The sequence below is a fragment of the Thamnophis elegans genome, chromosome 1 (assembly GCF_009769535.1).
Source record: "Thamnophis elegans isolate rThaEle1 chromosome 1, rThaEle1.pri, whole genome shotgun sequence".
In the NCBI taxonomy this organism is placed as follows: domain Eukaryota; kingdom Metazoa; phylum Chordata; class Lepidosauria; order Squamata; family Colubridae; genus Thamnophis; species Thamnophis elegans.
In genome coordinates, this window is record NC_045541.1 from 73,881,509 (window position 1) to 73,901,672 (window position 20,164).

At 37.3% G+C, this 20,164-nt stretch overlaps 1 protein-coding gene across 1 annotated transcript in view; it reads left to right on the forward strand.

Annotated features, from left to right (window-relative positions):
• Nucleotides 1–20,164, forward strand: part of B4GALNT4 (beta-1,4-N-acetyl-galactosaminyltransferase 4) — a 215,722-nt gene that overhangs the window by 177,589 nt on the left and 17,969 nt on the right. The window contains exons 8-12 of the mRNA XM_032223663.1: nt 1,641–1,719; nt 4,140–4,206; nt 15,657–15,800; nt 16,367–16,476; nt 17,027–17,127. Coding sequence (XP_032079554.1) covers nt 1,641–1,719; nt 4,140–4,206; nt 15,657–15,800; nt 16,367–16,476; nt 17,027–17,127 — 501 coding nt within the window. The remainder of the gene's footprint in view (nt 1–1,640; nt 1,720–4,139; nt 4,207–15,656; nt 15,801–16,366; nt 16,477–17,026; nt 17,128–20,164) is intronic.

The following is a 20,164-nucleotide window of genomic DNA, read 5'->3' on the forward strand; positions in this document are numbered from 1 at the left end:
TTTAGGAGTCTTCTGCTCTCACCAATCAGAACTGACAGGCAGCACTGATACCATGGCAGGATCTCTGCTGTAGCTGCAGCTCATCTATCTCCCCTGTGTCAGCTGGAGGCGGTCATCTATTATAGCTGGAATTACTGACAGCATCCTCTTTGCTTTTGTTCTAATTCATCTTTTTATTCCTTCAATGCTTCATCTCCTTCATAGCAAAGATAGCTTTCTGAATGCTTGAAGTTTTCCCATAGATGCTTCAGTACTGCATTGTATTTGACATTTAAAAGCTATGGTCCAAAGTTATGCATATGTGATTTGGAAATACATAGAAGGTTTGGGTCACTTTTGAATGAATGATTGAAGTCCAATTTTATTTGCACAAGCAAAATCAGAAGACACATTCAAAGTTGTCATGATTGCATTTTATTATTTGTTTGTTTGTTGATTTGCTACCCATCTCATTGCATGATGGCACTGGGCATCTAACAACCTACAAATAATTGAACCACAAATAGGCAAAGTGTTGAATATATATGATCAATGACTAAGCAAAGTATTTATGTCAAGGTCCCATTCTTTCTCTTGACCCCTCCTCCTTCCCTACTATCTGGGCAAAAAGTGCCTCTGTCCTGGGAAGCCTTGTAAGCTGTTGCAGCTGCAGGCAAGCTGATGGTGGGTGGGAGCGGCCGGCCGGCCGGCCACAAAATAAGATATCCCCCCAAAATAAGACCTAATGGGTCTTTTGGTCAAAACAAATTATAAGGCCCGGTCTTATTTTCAGGAAAAGATGATAATAGTGTTAGTAAGGATTATGTTAGGTTCCATGATAATACATTGCTGGAATATGTGGTAGGGAGGTAAAGTTTTGTTTTAGCTTGCTCAATCCCCAGTATTGGATGCCTCAGCAATCTTTACATGTTATATGTTTCTGCACAAAGAGAGCAGGCACATGAGCAAATATTGCTATTCAATCTTTAGCATTTATTCAGCCCATTTCAAGCAATCCCAATATTTCTACAATAACCCTTCAAGGCAGGCCTTATAACTTAAATAATAGGGTTTTAAAAAACCTGAGACTGGAAATCGGGGCTTTTCAAAAGGACATTTGCTAAGTTTAGGGCTGAGATAAAACCATTGTCATTTAGATCTCAGCTGATACACTTAATCCTTGCACTCCTACCTCTTATCTTTATCTTTTGTTACATCCACTATTCCTAAGCCCATGAAAATACAAATAGTTATGATAAGCTTATGAAAGTTGATGAATTGCAGCATTTTTCTCTGAAAATAGAAAGCAGAAAATGGGAATGGCCCTTTGAGCTCTTTCCTATTAGCCTGTAGGGAACTATGGTATTATTCATTATTCCTGTGATGATACTGTCTGTTCAGTACCTCTGTGTAAAGAGAGACCAAAATGTATAGCCAATAGGACTCCTATTCTGCAGTCTTTCTCTATTCCTGGGAACACACGAGGCCGCTTGTTGGACAGTCCATATGAAACAGGGTCAGTGGCAACTTATTTCATCAGCTCCATAACTTCCTTCCCCCACCTCTTCAGTCTCTAGTTTGTGCTACCAAAGAGAATTCCTTCAGGTCCTGTAAAACTGCGGCTATAACCTCTTTCCCTTTTTTTTTCTCTTTCCACCTAGTGTCCTTTCCTCCAGGCGCTACTACTTTGAGCTCCTCCATAAGCAGGATGACCGTGGATCAGACCATGTGGAAGTGGGTGTAAGTAAATCCCTACAGATTACTTTCCCCATCAGGTACAACAATCCATTAAGAAAATCAAATAGCTTTTTTTAAAAAAAAAAATAGCAATAACGCTGACTTCCAGCTTTTGGGTTATTGACTCAAAATATTGTCATTGAATACATATTTATATCATACAAAAGTGCCCTAGCCCCAAAAGCATTTCTGGCAGAATATTAACTGGACTTTCATTAACGCAGGCTATCTGGGGTATGAGTTGAAAAACAAGCTGCCCATGTCTATCAGATCAATGTTTATCAGATAAGACAAGCATATTTTTTCCCCCTGAAGTGCCTTAATTGGGTCTATAGTAAAACAAAGAATAAGGGAGAAAGAGATAAGTCCCATCTTCTCATGCCTGTAATGGAGATTGGGAATGGTCCCGTCCCCCCCCCCCGCTTCAAATTAATTGCAGTCTTCTTTAGGGAAAATGGAGAGAGTGAGAAAGAGTTCCTAGCTGCTAATTTCTTAAACGCTTTTATTCTCAAGATAAAATGTCTCAAAAAACCAGGCTCATTTTCTTGCCTCTTAGTCGAGCTGTATTCCTTTTGTATAAGGCTTCCCTGCACTGCAGGCTGCTGAAGGTGAAATATTAGTCTTTTAAAAAAGAGGCCCCATTTCTAAATTAAAAGGAAGAATAGCCACTCAGTGTAAATGTTCTTCCCTCCCAGGGATTGTCTGTACCTACTGTGAAGTCTTTCTCAAAGGATTTTGGATCATCTTGGGAGGTGTAACACCCAGAGAACAGGCAATGAGCAAGATGCTCCATGGGATTATCTTGGGTTTAACATGATGTATACCATCCTTTGGCTGCTGAAAAGCACCTGGGCCTGTAAAACTATTGTGAGGTGACGTGCCTGGGTCAATGTTAAATTTGATGAATGAACAGCATATGCAAGTCTATAAAACAAGCAGATAAACTCCGACACATGAATGCTTTTGATACTTTTCCACAGTGTCCAAATGCTTATCAATTATTCTCAAGGTGCCCTCCCAGGATTAAACATAGCAACACAAAATATTGAACCTATAAGAGCAGGAAAGGGAAATAGATTTTTTAAGGGGAAAATCAAAGTTACTGGAACAGCTTTGTGTTCAGATATTTCAAATGGAAGCATCACAAACAGGACAATAACTCTCAGGCCAGCTGTAGGAATATTATCAGTGACCTTCAAAATCAGTTCTCTGAATAATCCAGGTGCTATTTCTCACATATGATCTTTATTTAGAGGATTCTCTGACACATATTATTTTAAGGTATTCACTAGAGGGAGATGAAATTTTGTTAAAATGACACTGCCTTTACAGTGTTATTCTGAAACCATTTTCCACATCCAGAGCAGTTTTGCGATTGTTTATCATTTGCTTTGTTTAAAAAAGTGAACGAATAATATTGAAACCTAAAATTGTAGGTGGGGCTACAATTGCTTTTCGATTTTAGTATTTGCATTGCTATTTAGAATACTGTATGCAATATTTGCATTTTGAAATTCAAAAGATGAGTTCATATGACAGGCACAGGATGGGAAGCAATTAGTACATTTATAGAAACACTTAGCTTACATTCTTTGAAAGGAAATAATAATAATACATTCAACAGAAGGATAAAGGATTTGTCTGCAAGTCAAAAAGCACTGAGACATCACCCAAGAGAATGGTATCGCCTTTTCCTACAATGCCTGGATCATTTCTCTCTAAAAAAAAAACCACACCCTTAAATTTGTGAGTAGGAAGAAGATCCATGTTTGGCTCTGCAGATGTAGATTTATGCCAATGCTCAAGTTTGGTCTTTTCAATGCAAACAAAATAGATTCTAGACACTGTATTTACTCAAAATTATCAGTCTTTTATTAAGGAAGAAGTTTTGTTTTCAAATTATATCCTCAATGCATCTTGAAGGAAAATTCCATAAAGCTCCTGTGAAATAGGATTTGCACCTGTTTTTAGTGAAGAATTGCAGCCATTATATTATCTGCTGTCCCATTTATAATATGGTGCCACGGAGATAAACATTGGATCAGATGATTGAAATGGGTTCTGAAGTGGAATGTATAGATTTGTGTGTGTGTGTGTGTGTGTGTGTGTGTTCCTTTATATTAGTTACTAAGTAGTCAATCTTATTTTGTTGTTGGCTTGAAAGAAATATAAATTAGTCTAAGATCCCTGGGAAAGCTGCACTTTTAGAATTGGTGACTCTTAACGACATTAATGTTGTAAGTTAGGATAGATATCTACATTTGCTACAATTGTGTTCAATCAATTTTATTCACATCTGATCATGTTTGCATTATATTTTATGTATTATACTTATGTGATATACTCTGTAGTTTCAGTGATAAACTTTATTACTTATGAATATAAACACATGCAAATTAAAGGACTTCTCTTGTTTCTTTCAGTGGCGAATTTTCCTTCCCAGCTTCAAGTTTGAAGTCATTGATTCCCCTTATATCTCACTCTATACAGGTAAAGATTCTCTGAAACCCTAGAAAACCATTTCCCCCTGCATACTAATAAATAGGATTGCAGTGTTTATGGTTAATGAGGAGAGTATGCAAAAAAAGTAAAGGGCCATCTGTATGTACTGTCTAAAAGACCATTTATTCCGATATTTTTCTTGTATTGAGCCCTTGTATGCCAATTTTGTGGCATATAGCATCATTGTGATAGGTGAGAGGATCATCTTTTCAGTATAATTAGTGTTAAGAAATGTTGATCAGCACAGGATAGAAGAAATCCCAGAGAAATACGAATAAGGATCCCTTTTCTTAGGCAGAGGGGCAGCTTTGCCTCTCGATCTTCCATCAGACAATCAGAGAAGAAGGCATAAAATTCTGAACTTGGTTTACAGTCTAAGGATCATATTTCAACTTTATTGGATTTATTATTTTTATGCATCACGTAAAGCCTGTTTATGTGCTCAAGCTTTGTTGATTAAATATTGTGGGGTTCCCCCCCCCAATTACATTATATTTTGTTACTTTCTGAAACTGCTAGTCAGTTTGATTAATTTTGTTGTTGGCTGTTTGTATTATTGCTTGATTTTGTTAGTTTATTTTTCTCCGATCTTTTATCATTTTAAAAGTGTAACTGCTGTGTTTTTATTACTATTTCATAATGCTGCTGTTTATAGAATATGTAAATAGCAAGAGAGGCCTCAAGGTGAAATAGAAATCTTCTGGATAAATTAATTGAATAAATTTTTCCCTGAACTTTTTCCTTCATATTCATTTTTCTCAAAACTTTACCAGCTCTTTTATTAATACTGTAGAATATTGGCTTCCCTTCTGTGCTGAGTTATCATCTTGCACTCTAGCCTTTTTTCCAGTCTTCTAAAACTACATCTTTGAAAGCCTTTCATTCTAGAAAGGGGAAAAGTGGTTGGTTGTTTTTCGTACAAACTTTAGATGGTGGGACTAACTTTTTTGTGAGCATTTACAACTGGATAAACCAAAATGGGTTGGAAAGATATTTCACTTTTCCTTTTGTAAGGCAAAGGTGAAATATTAATTTGAAGAATGCACATTATCTAAAGTTATTTAATTAACCTTGCATTCAATCAGTCTTAAATTTCTTTGGATACCTCTGATAGTATCTTCTGAATCTAATACAAAATAGCTCCCTGTGTGGGGATTAAATGGAGGATTTCTGAGGTCAGACGCTAAGAAGCCCAATGCACATATTCGTCAAACTGCAGGAAGAGTAGGAGAAAAGGGCTGGAATTTAACCACAGTGGGTATGATAAGGAACCACACCTTCATGTTGATTGAAGCAATCAACTATTTTAATAATGTCTTTCTGATATGCAGTGGGAAGTAATATATAACCATGCCATGTCATGTGTCTAAGACTCTTTAGCTGAGTTTAATTCAAATTAAGCGGTGCAACTCATGTCTAGAATCGCTGCTGGTCTTTAGTCTATTAATCTGGCCGAATGCTTATGAAGCTGTGAGTACACTCCATAAAATAATACCAGATGGATCAAGCATTTGAGCTATAAAAGGCATTTCACAAATAAAAAAGGCACTGTAAAACAACATGAAACGTTGATGCTTTGCATAAAAGCAAAAGTGCATATGTGCAATATTTCTTGGGCAGCAGTATATATAAATAAAATACTTTCTAGGTGCATCAGAAGCTTCTAGGCGTTTCTTTGGTCTCTGGGCAAAAGGAGAAGAGGCTAGCATGAAAGCCCCTTGCCCCATCCCAGCAAATGTCCATCAGATGATGCTTCCTAAACTGAATTATGAACAGCTGTCTTGTAAGCAAGGATGGATAGTGCCAGATTTAATTAAATCCATAGATCTTCCACTTCCTGCTCATAACTTGGTCTGGCAGCAGGAGGCGCTTGATGAATAGATTTCTGCCTGGCACTCAATACACAAGGTGCCTGTAATTAAGTATCCAGCAGAAGGTATAGATAAAGCAGAGGGCGTGTGTAAGAAGTACGGGGGCATGACTGGCGCACAAGGGATCAGGGCAATTGGGGTATTGACAGAAGTGCCTGTAAGATAGATGGGCTGTGAGGGAACGTTTCCTTCTGGAGACATCAGTCACTGTGAATTTTCACCTCTGTCCTCTGGTCTACGTCTACCACTCCATGAAAAGTGATTTCCTTAGTATCTCATTCTTTGCCTGAAATTCCTTCCTTTGCCAAAAAAAAAAAAAAAAAAAGGATAATAGAACAGGAATAATTGCATATGGACCTATAAGAGATGGGAAGGAAAAGGGTAAAATACTACCATTTAATATTTAATATATTTTTAACCATTACACAAATTATCACTGGCATAATTTTTGCATTTGATCATTATTCAGCTGTGTCCAGGGATGACTAAAATAAGCTTTTCTGTAGATGTATTCCGTACAGGGAATTCATGCAATTCTCACTGCAGTTTTTATTGCATTTGTATTGTGTTTTTCAAATTTTATGAAGCAGTTTAGGTATAACAACAGCAATAATGCAGAAATTAAGCCCAATTGCAAAAACAGAATCAACAACTCACATTAAAATCAAGAAGCAGCTCATCAGTCACTAACTTCAAAGGCAGTTGGAATAAATGGGAGGTTATATTTCCCAAAGCAGACTATAATAAGGAAGGTTGTACCTCATTACTCTATATTATTAGAGAAGTGCCTATCTAATGAACTTTTCCAGCCTACCTCACAGTATGATGAAGGGCAAGACTCTTGCTACCTAAAAACCAGATTAGTAACAATACAATTCTTGATAGACCCGTATCATTTCCTGCCTTTAGGTTGTCTTAGTTGAAAAACAGGTAAGAGTAACTTTCTAGGAAGGCAAAGCTTTGTTTTGGAAAACCCCAAAGCATTTAATAACAATAGCTAGATTTAATTATGTAATTTGGTTGCCAGATACAGATGAGTGGATGAATATTGTGGATGTTATTACAGATTTTGCTGCTATTTAGCATCTGGAATTACCCTCCTTGATTGCAGTTGTTTCCTTTTACTCTGCCCATCTCCTCAAGCTACTTCTGTCTGGCTATTTATCCCTATCTGCTTTTCCTTTTGCAGCATTACCTGTTTATTCTTCTTAGCCTATATATTTGCTTTCCCGATCATTTTTTTTTTAAAAAAATAATGCTTGCTAAAATATTTTTTTTTAAATTGTAGCACCCATTATTATTTGCAAAGCTTTGATCAAAAAGAGTCTAAACACTTTGAAAAGAAAACAGCCAGCAAGCATGTCTGAAAAAATGCAAGACAACACAACAAAACTATGTTGTAGTTAATATGTACCAGCTATTCAAGAGGGATTTCCTTGGGAGAGTTGGTAAAGCAATTGAAGTGCAGACTGAGTGACATGCACTCTTGTCCTTCTGGTATCGTGCTTCCTCTAACATGTCATTACATTTTTAGTGTAACTGGAAGAAAGGTCTCTAAATAACTGCTCTCTTTTATATACATCAAACCTAAAATCTATGGATAATAATGATACTATTTAGAATACATTAAAGTATTATCCTCATATTTCTATTTTACACAGCTAAACAAATATATAATCCTCTTAAGACAAATTAATTGCCATGGCACAAAAACAGAGCAAAGTGTCCTTTTGTCAAACCCAACACAACTAGCTAGGCAAGATCAAGGAAACAGAAACTGTGCAGATTTCAGTAAAGTATCTTTAATGCTAGTCCAGCGTAACTACAGAAAGTTGGACAATTCCTGCCTCTGTGGTCTGTTTATTAAGGCAGAATCTCTTTACGTTATTTGAAATACTTGTAAAAATTCATGCCAGCTTGGCAATGTTGTGACTTATGAAATAAGGTACCAGTAAACTCAACTTCTATCTTTTGATAATGTCTACTCACTTTTATATTTCTTTTGCACCCATTCTCACACCCATTCCAAATATCTTATATCTTTACATCATGATTGACATTTCTGGCCATTTTTTTTTGGCTATTCTGAAATTTAATAATAAAGATTGCTGTCAGCTAATGCAAGCTGTATTGTCTTAGAGGTAAACTTGGAAAAAAGTGAAATATTATTACCACTGCTTGCTTTTAGTGTGATCCAAACATGCAGATGATTGCTTCAATTCTGAATTCTCAAAGTTCCTTCCGATCCTGCTGGGTTGGAAGATGGTGTCGCCACATGGAACTCAGTTGACATAGGAATCTAGCCAGAAGATGTTCTATTTTTCTGCAGCTGTAGCAGCTTCTTAATATTGATCTGGATGAAAACCTTTGCTAAACCGATATGACCATAACATTCATGAAGCATCTTTTTATAAGGAAGAGAGAAGTGACCGCTATTTTTCAGGGCTTCAAAATACATGGACTTTGCTCTTTGGTGATAGCTCTGAAATTCCCAATGTGACCTTTATTTTTGTGTCGTTATCAACTTGTGAATACTGTATAGCAATTTAGGTCACTGCCCCAAAGGGGCAAATTAAATTTATATTTCTGCACTGTTTAATCCATGTTGCCTGATGGAAGGAATGGAAACTAGAGAGATACATTAGGCATTCACATTAGCTTCACATCCAATTCAGAAAATTAGATTGGATTATTTTCATGTTTTGAAAGTGTAGTTTCTCACTGTAGCTAGGAAACCTTTAATCAAGGCGAGTGCTGAAAGCTTTCAGAATTGTTTTTCATAGTATCATGATGCATATTTTTTTGGTTTTGTTTTGTTTAATATGGCTTTGTGCTCTCAAAGTTAGTGCCTTGGCAGTAATTAGCAAAAAAGAGCAAAGATTTTCAGAAATAAACTGAATTAGCCAAATAATTGTGGCCCTGGTTAGAATTACTTGAAGGCTCTACTTTCTGGCTCTTAGAGCTGGCCATCCACTGGATTTTACTCTTTCATATATATCAGTAACCAGGCAACCAATTCTCAGGCTTCTCACCTTCTCTTTGTGTATTTGAAACAGTGATGAATGAATCAGACTCTTTTCAGCCTGGATATGATAACACAAATGCCCATCCTATCCTGCTTTCTTATGAGTTTGAAAATATTCTGAGGCTTGCTTAGAATACGTATTTTAAATTGATTTTTCTCCAAATCATTACTTTGAAGTAATGGTTCCCCCTTTTTTGAAGTATTTTCTGATGCACCTTTTGAACTGAATATTGTGCTGGCTCATTTAAGGGATCTGAAGAGGTACAGGCCAGGACTGTTCACAACAAAATGCCCAACATTAATTCTTCGCCCTCCACCCCAAGTGCCGGCCCAGAATAGGACAACTCACTGCCATTTACCTCCCAAAGATCGATTAGATCACACAGATTGGGCCTCCTCCGGGTACCATCGGCGGGCCAATGTCGGCTGGCGCCCCCCTGGGGGAGGGCCTTCTCTGTTGCTGCCCTGGCCCTATGGAACGATCTCCCCGTAGAGATCCGGACCCTCACTTCTCTTCTGGCCTTCCGTAAAGCCACTAAGACCTGGCTGTTCCAGCAAGCCTGGGGCTGTTGATCAGCATCCAGCCCATTTTAAGTATATGTATGTTGCGTAATTTTTAAATGATTTACTTCTATTTTTAATGTTTAGTTCCCTTGTTTCTGTAAGCCGCCCAGAGTCCTCTGGGAGTGGGCGGCATACAAATACCAATAAACTGAAACTGAAACAGCCAACTCACCATGGCTTACTCTCCCCGGTTAACTCACCGTGGGCCAATTCACCATGGAACAACTCACTGTGGAACAATTCAACAATTCAGTTTATTTTTTTAAAAAAAATTAATTAATTTTTGTCATTCAGAATCTATTTTGTCCCTCCTTTGTCATTCTTTCTTTAATTATCCTATTCAACTATTTCTTCGATATTAGTGTAACTCTTGTCCTGTGGCAAGTTGGCCATGATGAGTTGGCCATAGCAAGTTGGCTGTGGTGAATTGGTCGTGGCGAGCTGTCATAGACCCGTGAAAGCCCATCATTTTAAAGACTCAGGTCAATTTCATAAGCCACTTTGACAGCAAAAGCCTCCTTAGTGTCTGATTTTATGGAATTTCTACGTAACAAACTCTCCTTGTACAGAAGCACAATACAAGATTGGGGAAAGGAGATGACGTCCAACCGCAAATGTTTTGCAGTTCTGAAAGAATATTTCTAGGAACATCAATCTTCTGTTTGTTTTAACAGATGGAGCTAGTATGGTTTTAAAGACAAATTGTTAAAAGGTGTCTCAGGAGAATAATGGACATGCAGACATGCTGAATAATTTAAAGCCTCAATTTCCGACAAAACTTGTTTGACCTGATATTTTGTGTTTTGGGTTAAACTACTTTAAAGCAAGAGGCTCTGCATAGCAATGGTAGGTATTGATTGCTCTCGTGTAGAAATGTGCAGGGGGGGAAATCTGTTGTTATGAAGAATCCTGGATTGTATCTCTCAGGTTAACTGGCCTAAATAACAAGTTGCTTATTACAAAAATAATAAATGAATAATAGAAGACTGGATTTGTATGGTGAATATCAGGGGTAGGTTCTGGCTGCTGCTACTGCTGGCTTGCTCAGGACGCGCCCCCTGTGTGTGCATTCTTGATGCGTGCTATGTGCACATGCACAGTACCAAACAGAAAACAAGATTTGGGGATATGGCAGGCCAAGTTACTACCTATTCCGCCAAACTGGTCCAAACTGGTAGGAACCCACTTCTGGTGAATACAAATAATTAAAAACAACAAAATAGTCTTGTTGAAATGATCTATATTTTTTACCTCCCCTTAATTACTTTAATTAGTTCTTCTTTCATAAAGTATAATAAGAGCAGCTTTTATAAACCACCATTTTTACAGAAATTGTTTCTCCAATATCTCTGTTAAGCTCTTTACTGCAATCACATTTGCCCTTTCCTTAGAGAGCTTAGCCAAGCCTGTATTCTAAGCATTAGTTATCTTGGCACCAGAGAATCAGAATCAGATAAGAATGGAACCATCTATTCTTCTTTGATGGGTGAATCTGCCTTACCTCCAGCAGACTTGCCAGGATCTCATGCTGATCCAAGGAAAGAAAACTAATATTGACATTTCTCTCCCTCCACTGAGGCAGCCATTGCTCTTTCAGCAGTGTGATGCATGGTGCAATTAACATCCTCAGTGTACTCTATATCACTCTTCCCTCCCTACTACTCCGCCCTTCCATGTTAAAAGATACTTGGCTTATTTATTGGCTGAAATAAACCAGAATCCAGAAAATTGAAGCTTTAGGTTTGTAGTACTGAAAAAATACTGCTCTTTTCTAGGAGATCGTGTAGGAGAGAAATAATTGTTCCCCTCCCCTCTCCCAAAGTGTAAATTCTAACATATGCTATTTGAAGGAAGTTCAGAAAAAGAAAGTTTCCATTCTACCTTCTCCAACCCAGAACTATTCTGGGATTCACAAAATAGGGACAAAGTAAATAGTACATTGTAAGTCTAAAAACTAACAAAGAGTACAGACAATAAACAGTCGATATCCCATCTATAGATGAAGTTAGCAAATTCCAATATAAAGAGCAAAAAATTGTGTTGGGGCAGATGAGAAGCCAAGTAAGAAATAGGTGATAGAGTCCCTTCTGGAGATCTGTGAGCTGCTTGGATTCTTGTGGAGGAAAGACACTGATGTAGCACCACAATCCTTCCTGTGTGTTATTCCAGGTGTAACACACTTGGCACATGAGGATCCAGTCTCCCCTGCACTGATATCTCTCACATGTGATCAATATCATGTGTTCAGCTGTATTAGAGCCGAGGTGGCGCAGTGGTTAGGGTGCAGTACTGCAGGCCACTTCAGCTGAGTGTTATCTGCTGTTCAGCGGTTCTAATCTCACCGGCTCAAGGTTGACTCAGCCTTCCATCCTTCCGAGGTGGGTAAAATGAGGACCCAGACTGTGGGGGTGATATGCTGACTCTGTAAACTGCTTAGAGAGGGCTGAAAGCCCTATGAAGCGGTATATAAGTCTACCTGCTATTGCTATTATATGATCCTGGCTCATGTGAAAATCTTGCAAATGGAAATATGTCTTTAGCTTTTCTCCTGATGGACAGCTGTGCTGACTGCATGATGTAAAATTAAGACTCAAATTCAAACCCACCCTCAGTTATAAAAGCTCACTGGGTGACTTTGGGCACCTCTTACTATCTCAGCCTAGCTTACTTCTCAGAGTTGCCATGATGGTAGTGAAAAATGGGAGAAGATGACACTATGGACATTATTGAGCTCTTGAGAGAAAATAATGATAAATAATGTTGCTTTTTATGACGTTGTTGGAAATAGGATTCACATGAAGCACTCACTTGATGAGCATTATTTTGAGCAAACCCTGAATGAGATTATGGTGAATGCAAGATCTGCTAGTTTAGTGTTTTTTAAACTCTGGTTTCAGGCCATCATAACTTCAAACTGTCATTAAATGAACACTCATAAGTCAAGGACTACCTGTAAATTGTTTTATTTGTTCTTATGTTTCAAATATCAATAAGTTATACATTTTAGAAATTGCATGTTTATTTGTACACAATTCTATTTCAAACGGAGTTCTCCAATGTTCAGAAACAAATTATTTTGTCTACTTTAAATCTTCCTAATACCTGCAAAATAATAAAACCATTGGCAACTATGCCACCAGTTCTTTTCTTGGTTTTATTTTTATTTCCCTTGACAAAATTATAATATCTCTTGATAAGTTAGTCATTTTTCTCTGCCAATGATTTTTCATCTATAAAATGCTTCTTGTGGAGAGCTACAAATGTGTTTTGGGCACAATCTGGGTTTGTATCTTTCCATATGCTCAATATGTCACATATAACATAATGACTTTTAAAATCCACATTAACCTTGACTTTGTTGTGCCATAGATACCCATGCCATCCAAACCTCTGGCTATATTCTTCTAACTCCAAAAACCTTCTGTTTCTCAGCAACATCTACTCTTTCATCCAAATGAAACAGTAAGCTACAAAATGCATCTTCAAATCAGATCAACCCAATCCTTCTCTTCCCTTTGCATCTTGTAATACCTTATATCTAACTCATGTTTAATATAAAGATTTTCCCCCTGCCACACACATTCCCCACTGTTTAAATTATGCATCAGTTGTCAAAATAGATATTATGTAAAATAAAAATATCATTCTAGGCAGGACTTTCATTTTTATTACCAAAACTCTCCCCAGCAGTAACAATTGTTCAATAGTTTCTCCCATCTTAGCAACATAATTATTTTGAAATCAAATGCAGTTTGTATTTGTCATAGTGATATGCAAATATTTTATTTTCTTCTCAATGTTAAAAACAATTTTATTCATCAATTCTGTTTGATTTCTCTTTTCATGTTTTTGTTAATATTTTCATCTTTGGTTTTGATCTTAAATCCTGCTAATGCACTAATTTATCTTAGTTTTTCCATTAATGTTTCAATTCTCTTTAAGGGAGCTTTCAAAATCAACCCCGTCATCTGCAAAATGATTTCATGTATTCCCTTATTCAATGATTTCATTCTCTCATTTAATCTTATATCTTTTCTCACTATTTCAAGAACCAAAATAAACAAGGAATTTCTGTATTTCTTTTTAGTATCTCTATTAGGTTTTTGTTAGATTTTGTTAGATCTATCAACAATTATTTGTTCTTTCAGTGACGCATACATTAACCTTAATGCAGCATATATGGACACATGAATCAATTTCTTAAACACTCTTAGATGTAACTAAAACTAAGGGCAGATTTTCTGAGTGGCAGGATAAAAGACTTCCCCTTGGTGAGTCAACATTCTTTCTGGATTAAAAGGGGGGCAAGGTTTTATATTTTAAAAGACTTTTGGCAAATAGCTTAACAAGAAATGGATGTTGAAAAAAGATAAAGTGAATAGTTATTTTGAAATTCATTTTTTTATTTTTATTATTTATCCATTGCTTTAGTGAATATGCTTTGGAATAATTTGGAATTAAAATAGACAAATGAACCGGACATTTGTGGGAATATTTTTTTATAATATTTTTTTTATTTTTAAACAATGAAACGTAAATATTAACCATAAAAACCATCCTCCAATTACATACAGTATGTCGATTGGTCACAAAACTCCTGTGCCTCCTCACCATAGTCTTCACTTACAATTTATATAGAATCTCATATTATCTATCTAATATATATGTATAAAATTATCACTATTAACATTTATTTGATTATAAGTATTATTACTTCCTTTTATGTGAGATTTCCTAAATTTAGAATAAATATATATTATGGCATTTCATTACATCATCCTAAAACCATCCAGTAATATTACATTTTCATATTGCATTCTATATACAATTATTTATCTTTGGTTACAAAACTTCTGCGCATCCTCTCCATAATCCTCATTTACAATTTATATAAAATCTCATGTTATCAATCATATATATATTATCATTAATCATTTATTACTATTATTAATAACTATTATTACTTCATTTTATGCGTAATATTCTAAGTTTAACTAAATTTAAATTAGTTTTTATTATAGCATTTCATTACATCATCCTGTATCCTTCCAATAGTAGTGCAATCTTATATCTCTTGCCATTTGTAGTGTTTGTGTGCTCATTGTTTCCTTGATAGATCTTATATGGACTTCTCTTGGCAACTTGTTTTTCATTGCATATCTTGTAAAAACTGAAACCCCTCGTCTGTTCCTTCCATCAACTTCCTTTTGGTCACAAGCCCTATCCAAACCCCAGGAGCAACAGAAAATAAAAATATGACATATGTCTAAATCTAAATAAAAAAAACTTAAAGGAGAGTAAAAATAGATGAGAGAGGGGGGGCAGGCAGGCAGGCAGGCAGGCAGGCAGATAGACAGACAGACAGACAGACAGAGACCCAACCATGAATAACAAAAAGCAGAAAACAAAGAACTGATAAGCTATAAAGGAGACATGCAGGCAGTAACAAAAATGGCAGGGCCTTTAGGTGAAAATGGGAACCATAATACCAAGCAAGTTCTGCAACAAGATCACCAGATTTAGTAGCATAGATTTACAAAGAAAGTAGTGACACATTCATTAAAAAGATGCTGCAGTGTAAATCAAGCCTTTGGTCTAAGAATTTCTAATGATATGTTAAACATGTTGTGTGTGCGTTCATGCAAGGGCACATGCATGCAAACTATTTGAGCTCTAGAAAACTCACAGCTTCTCAGAATTACAATGCCCCCCCTCTGAAAATGGCATTAATAAGAACAAGAGAACTGCATAAGGAAGAAAAACCACTAATTATTGCTAGTTGGGGGTAGGCTGATTGCTGCTAATAGGCTCTGTGAAAATGCTAGGAATCTGTTCCAAGAAGCCTCTTGCTCGATGTTTATTTCTAACAAATGTGAGATGTGGACTATCTTTGCTGTGCGAATATCCAAGGATATGTAAGTTTTAACTGCACCAGTCATACCTCCTTTTTTCTTGCCCCTCTCTTCCTCTGCCCTCAGATGAATCCAGCCTGAAAATGAATGAGGTGGACCATGTGCCTCAGTCTCTTGCTAGCCATGCTGACAGCTACCTCTGGGCTGCACAAAGAGATGAACATGGAGCTGATATGCTGAAGCCTGACCCTCGGGATATTTTCTTCCTCAGTAAGTGGGAGAGAAGAAACAATTTGACTAAGAGAAACACAGTTGGAGACTAGAAAACTGTATTGTGCTCTGAAGTACGATAAAAGCTGAAGCTTGGGGATTAGGCTAAGTAAATATCCATGTGAGCAGCAAAGTGTTAAACAGGCCTTCATAAAAAGTGTTTATGTGTGGGAAATTGACCACCTTTACTATCTTGAAAACTTTGGAAAGGGTAAGATAGATGTTTCTAACCTGATGTTCACCAGGAATATTAGGATACCTCAGCATGGGAATAATGAAAACTGGTCTGGTATTGTTTATAATATGGTAGGGTAGGGAGATCACTTTATGCTGGAAGGAAGAATGCGCCACAGAAAGCAAAATTCCTCCTCATAAAGTGCCAAAAAGATAAATATCTGGCACTTATCTGAAGAAATTAAGTGTGAATGTCACAGATGAGGACGAATCAAGACAAGAAGATAACAATTTGGAGTGAATAGTCAGTTATGTTGAGTTCGTGTGGACCCTGGAACATCATGTGGTCTAGAAAGATCTTATTTCTTCTTTCTTAATTGCCTTTATATCAGCTCCCCAGATTGAGCCGTCCCATGTGGAGAATGTGCTGGTCCCCTGTGCCTACAGCCCCACATATGTGGTGAAGGATTTTCCTATTGCCCGCTATCAGGGCCTGCAATTTGTAAGTGTCTGATGGGCTTTGTTACCATTTTTACCCCTGCGCACATCTCTAGCCTTTTTGTTATTTCTTATTAATATGCAAAATAACAGCATCAACAGTAATCAGAATGTTTTAATGGGAACAGCATTAACATTAGTAAACCAGAAAAGATAGGAAGGTGACTCTAGGAAGAAAGAATTGGGAAGGGATAGAGCAGAGACAGGGAAGGTAATTGCTGCCTGAATGCCGAAACCATATTTAATGTCTTTTTAATAAATCCCTATGTTTCTTTAGCCACAATATCCTGGAGTGGAAGTTTGTTTCTCTATGAAAGAAAATAAAAGCTAGATTTAAAATATAACACAATGCAGATATTGACATGCAGATCTTAACAGTTTCTCTCACCCCAGTTAAGAAGGTTTATGGTCCTATATAATAATCATGTTTTAGGATTTCCTTGTTCCTGTTGATATAGACTACACACCTGTTCTTCTTTTTCCTTCATCTCTGTTGAAACTGGAATGATAGACATCTTATTGTGACTTTTCTTACCAGTTTTCCCATTCTACAGGTCTACCTCTCTTTTGTTTATCCTAATGATTTCACCCGGCTTACACACATGGAATCAGAAAACAAATGCTTCTACAGAGAATCTCCAATGTACCTAGAGAAGTAAGTATGAAGAAGAGTCATTACAAAGCACCTCTGAAAGAAGTGATTGAAGTGTGAAAAGTCTATTGGTGAAAGAAAGTATGTTATCTTTTAACAGATTGAAGGTTCATCCATATGACCTGCTCACAGCAATGACAATATGTCCCATTATCTGTTTGTTGTGGACTTAGCAATGGAGCCTCATCTAGTAGGTAGCCTACTACTGAGGCATGTTGCCTGTGGGTCCAAGGTATTTTGGCATGAAATAAATATTTTTCTAGAAGATCTCTCTTTTGGGCAATAGCAATTGCACCTATTTACTGCCACATATTGCTTTTCAGCAGTCTCAGGGCAGTTTACAGTCATCATATTGCCCCCAATAATCTGGGTCCTCATTTTACTGACCTCAGAAGGATGAAAGACTGAGCCAACATTGAGCCGGTCAGGATTGAACTCCTGGCTGTGGGCAGAGTTAGCCTACAGTACTGCATTCTAACCACTGCACCACCGTGGCTCCTTGGCATATGGGGGAAGAAGCTTGAGGGGAGATGATCAGAGGTGCAAATCTGCTCAGCTGCAATTGATCTAACAGGCCTGTGATGGGACCACCCCCTTTTGTTCAGTCCCTGAGCCTGATACTTGTTTCTGTGGTACTTTGTTGACTCTGTGGGAGACTAAAATTGTCACACTTTCACAGGGACATCCTCCCTCCTCATCCCCACTTTAAGTTTTGGTGATTGGTAGACCTAGAGATCATGAAGCTTCTTCATGACTAGCCTTCTCTGCCTCAACAAGTGTAATAGAATCAGAAAACGATGCTTCTGTGGCCCATATGATGAGGTAAACCCTGCCCAGTGCCCAGTGCTCTCTGGGAATGCCCCTCAGTCACTCTGTTCCCAGAATTATAATTTCTTTAAAAAAAAAAAAAGGTTACTTGCAAATTGCAATCTGGTACAGATAGGACTTCAACATACAGTTATAAATTTTTCCTCTTCTATCATTTTGGATGTTCAAAACTGTGTATGTGTGCTGTGATGTGATACATGAATCAGTGAAGTGTTGAAGGTGGTGGAACTTGCTGAGATGGCTAAATTGAATTGTTTGATCAAAGAAAAGGCAATGACTATGTTTATTGCTGCATGGCAATGTCTTATAGATGTTTTGCATGAAACAAGGAAAAAAATGAATTTGTGATTTATGGCTTTGATGAGTAGACTGAATAAATTGTAGGAGGAAGGGAGTTGCGTTATAACTGTAGAATAAGGGGTAAATTATAATTGTACATATAGCTGCTCTAAAGAAGATTGGAAACTACTTCTTTGTATTATTTTTTTACTTCTTTTTCTTTCTTGAATTTTTAGGGTTCCCCTTGATTTATTTCTTCATTTTTCATTAGTTTGTATTAGCTTTTAACTTTTAAAAAAATCCTTAATAAAATTATAAAAAAAATGAATTGCTAAAGAATATCCAGCTCTTTAACAATGCACTACTGTAGCTATATCTCAGTTACAGAATCTGGATGCTCGCTAGGTGGCTAAGGAAGAGAGGCTCTTTTTGGGGAAGGGGGGTTGCCACCATCTAGTAGTTAAAAAATAGATCTGAAATAAAACTGGAGAAATTATATGGATGTGCCTGAGCAGAGCATCCCATAGCTGAACACTTCTCTGAGACACACTAAAAACAGTTTAACTCTCCAAGAACACTTATTCAGCAGCTTCACCTGAGTGGCGCAAATCCACACAACCACCACATTGCAGTTAGAACAAGAAACTCGTAATTGCCATCTAGTTATTGTTAGATCAACTTCTCTTTGGGAAAAGAATTTAAGAAATGATTGAACAGATCATCCAGACCATATATCACTATCCAGGTGCACATTTTTCACAGCATTTGGTAATGGCCTTTCCTATCGTTAGTGACATTTGAATTTAACCAAGGAACAGTGCCAGTCCCTGCTCTCATATTGCCACTGGAGAGGTTGCACAAAAAGAAGCACAGCATGGCCTCACATTGGATGGTCTTTAGGAGCAGCACAATTTATGCTGACATGATTTCCTCCCAGCTCTGGGGCAGGAGGGGAGCACAGCAAAAACATCTCTGTGGAAATATTTGAAATAAAAAATAAGAATGCAAGAGATATTTGACCTTTGGGCTTCTGGTACACATAATGATAGAAAGGCTAGAGGTCAAATACTGTTGACCCATTCTTTTATGATTTGCCTCTCTTTCCCTTCCCAGATATCCCAATTTATCTTAGCCATATTTGCATTGCCATCCGTAGAATAGAAATAGAAATGTGGTAGGAATAGGAATAGAAGGAGAGAGAGGAGAGAAGAGTTGGAAGGGACCTTGGAGGTCTTCAAGTCCAAACCCTTGCTTAGGCAGGAAAATCTATACCATTTCAGACAAATGTGTTGTCTAATCTCTTCTTTAAAACTTTCAGTGTTGGAACATTCACAACTTCTGGAAGCAAGTTGTCCCACTTAATCATGATGCCCTGTAGAAGATGCCCACAGCCCTACTCTGTCATTTAAAAAACTGATTAAAATAACCTTTGGATGAGAAGCAACTTCATGACACGTTACATATGCTGTCGAGTCCCACTTCTTGTCTATCAACAATTGCAGGGATGAGCCTTTACATGAGTCACACATGAGCTGTGATTTTAATCCGTTCAGGTTCCAGCTTGTGAAAAAATTTCTGCATTTATGGTTATATTTCTACAAGGCCCCATTTGCAGGACAGGTGTGAACCCCATGGAGAAGGCTTAGAGGAGGATTGGGGTCCCTTGACACACCTCGGCATGACACTCTCCTGATACTTGAGTCAGTTTTAATTACAACTGAGTCATGTACAACCAGTACAGATTTCTGTGACTTAAATATTATGAGTGCTTTCTGACATCAGCATTGAAATTGGGTCTTACCTTTCCCATGCTTTGCTCCTTACTAATATATTTCACCAATGTGCATTGTGTTCTTTTCTACCTAAGTGTTCAGAAACACAGTTTCAACAACTCTCTCTGTCCTTCAATACCATGGTGCATCCAGGTGAGTAA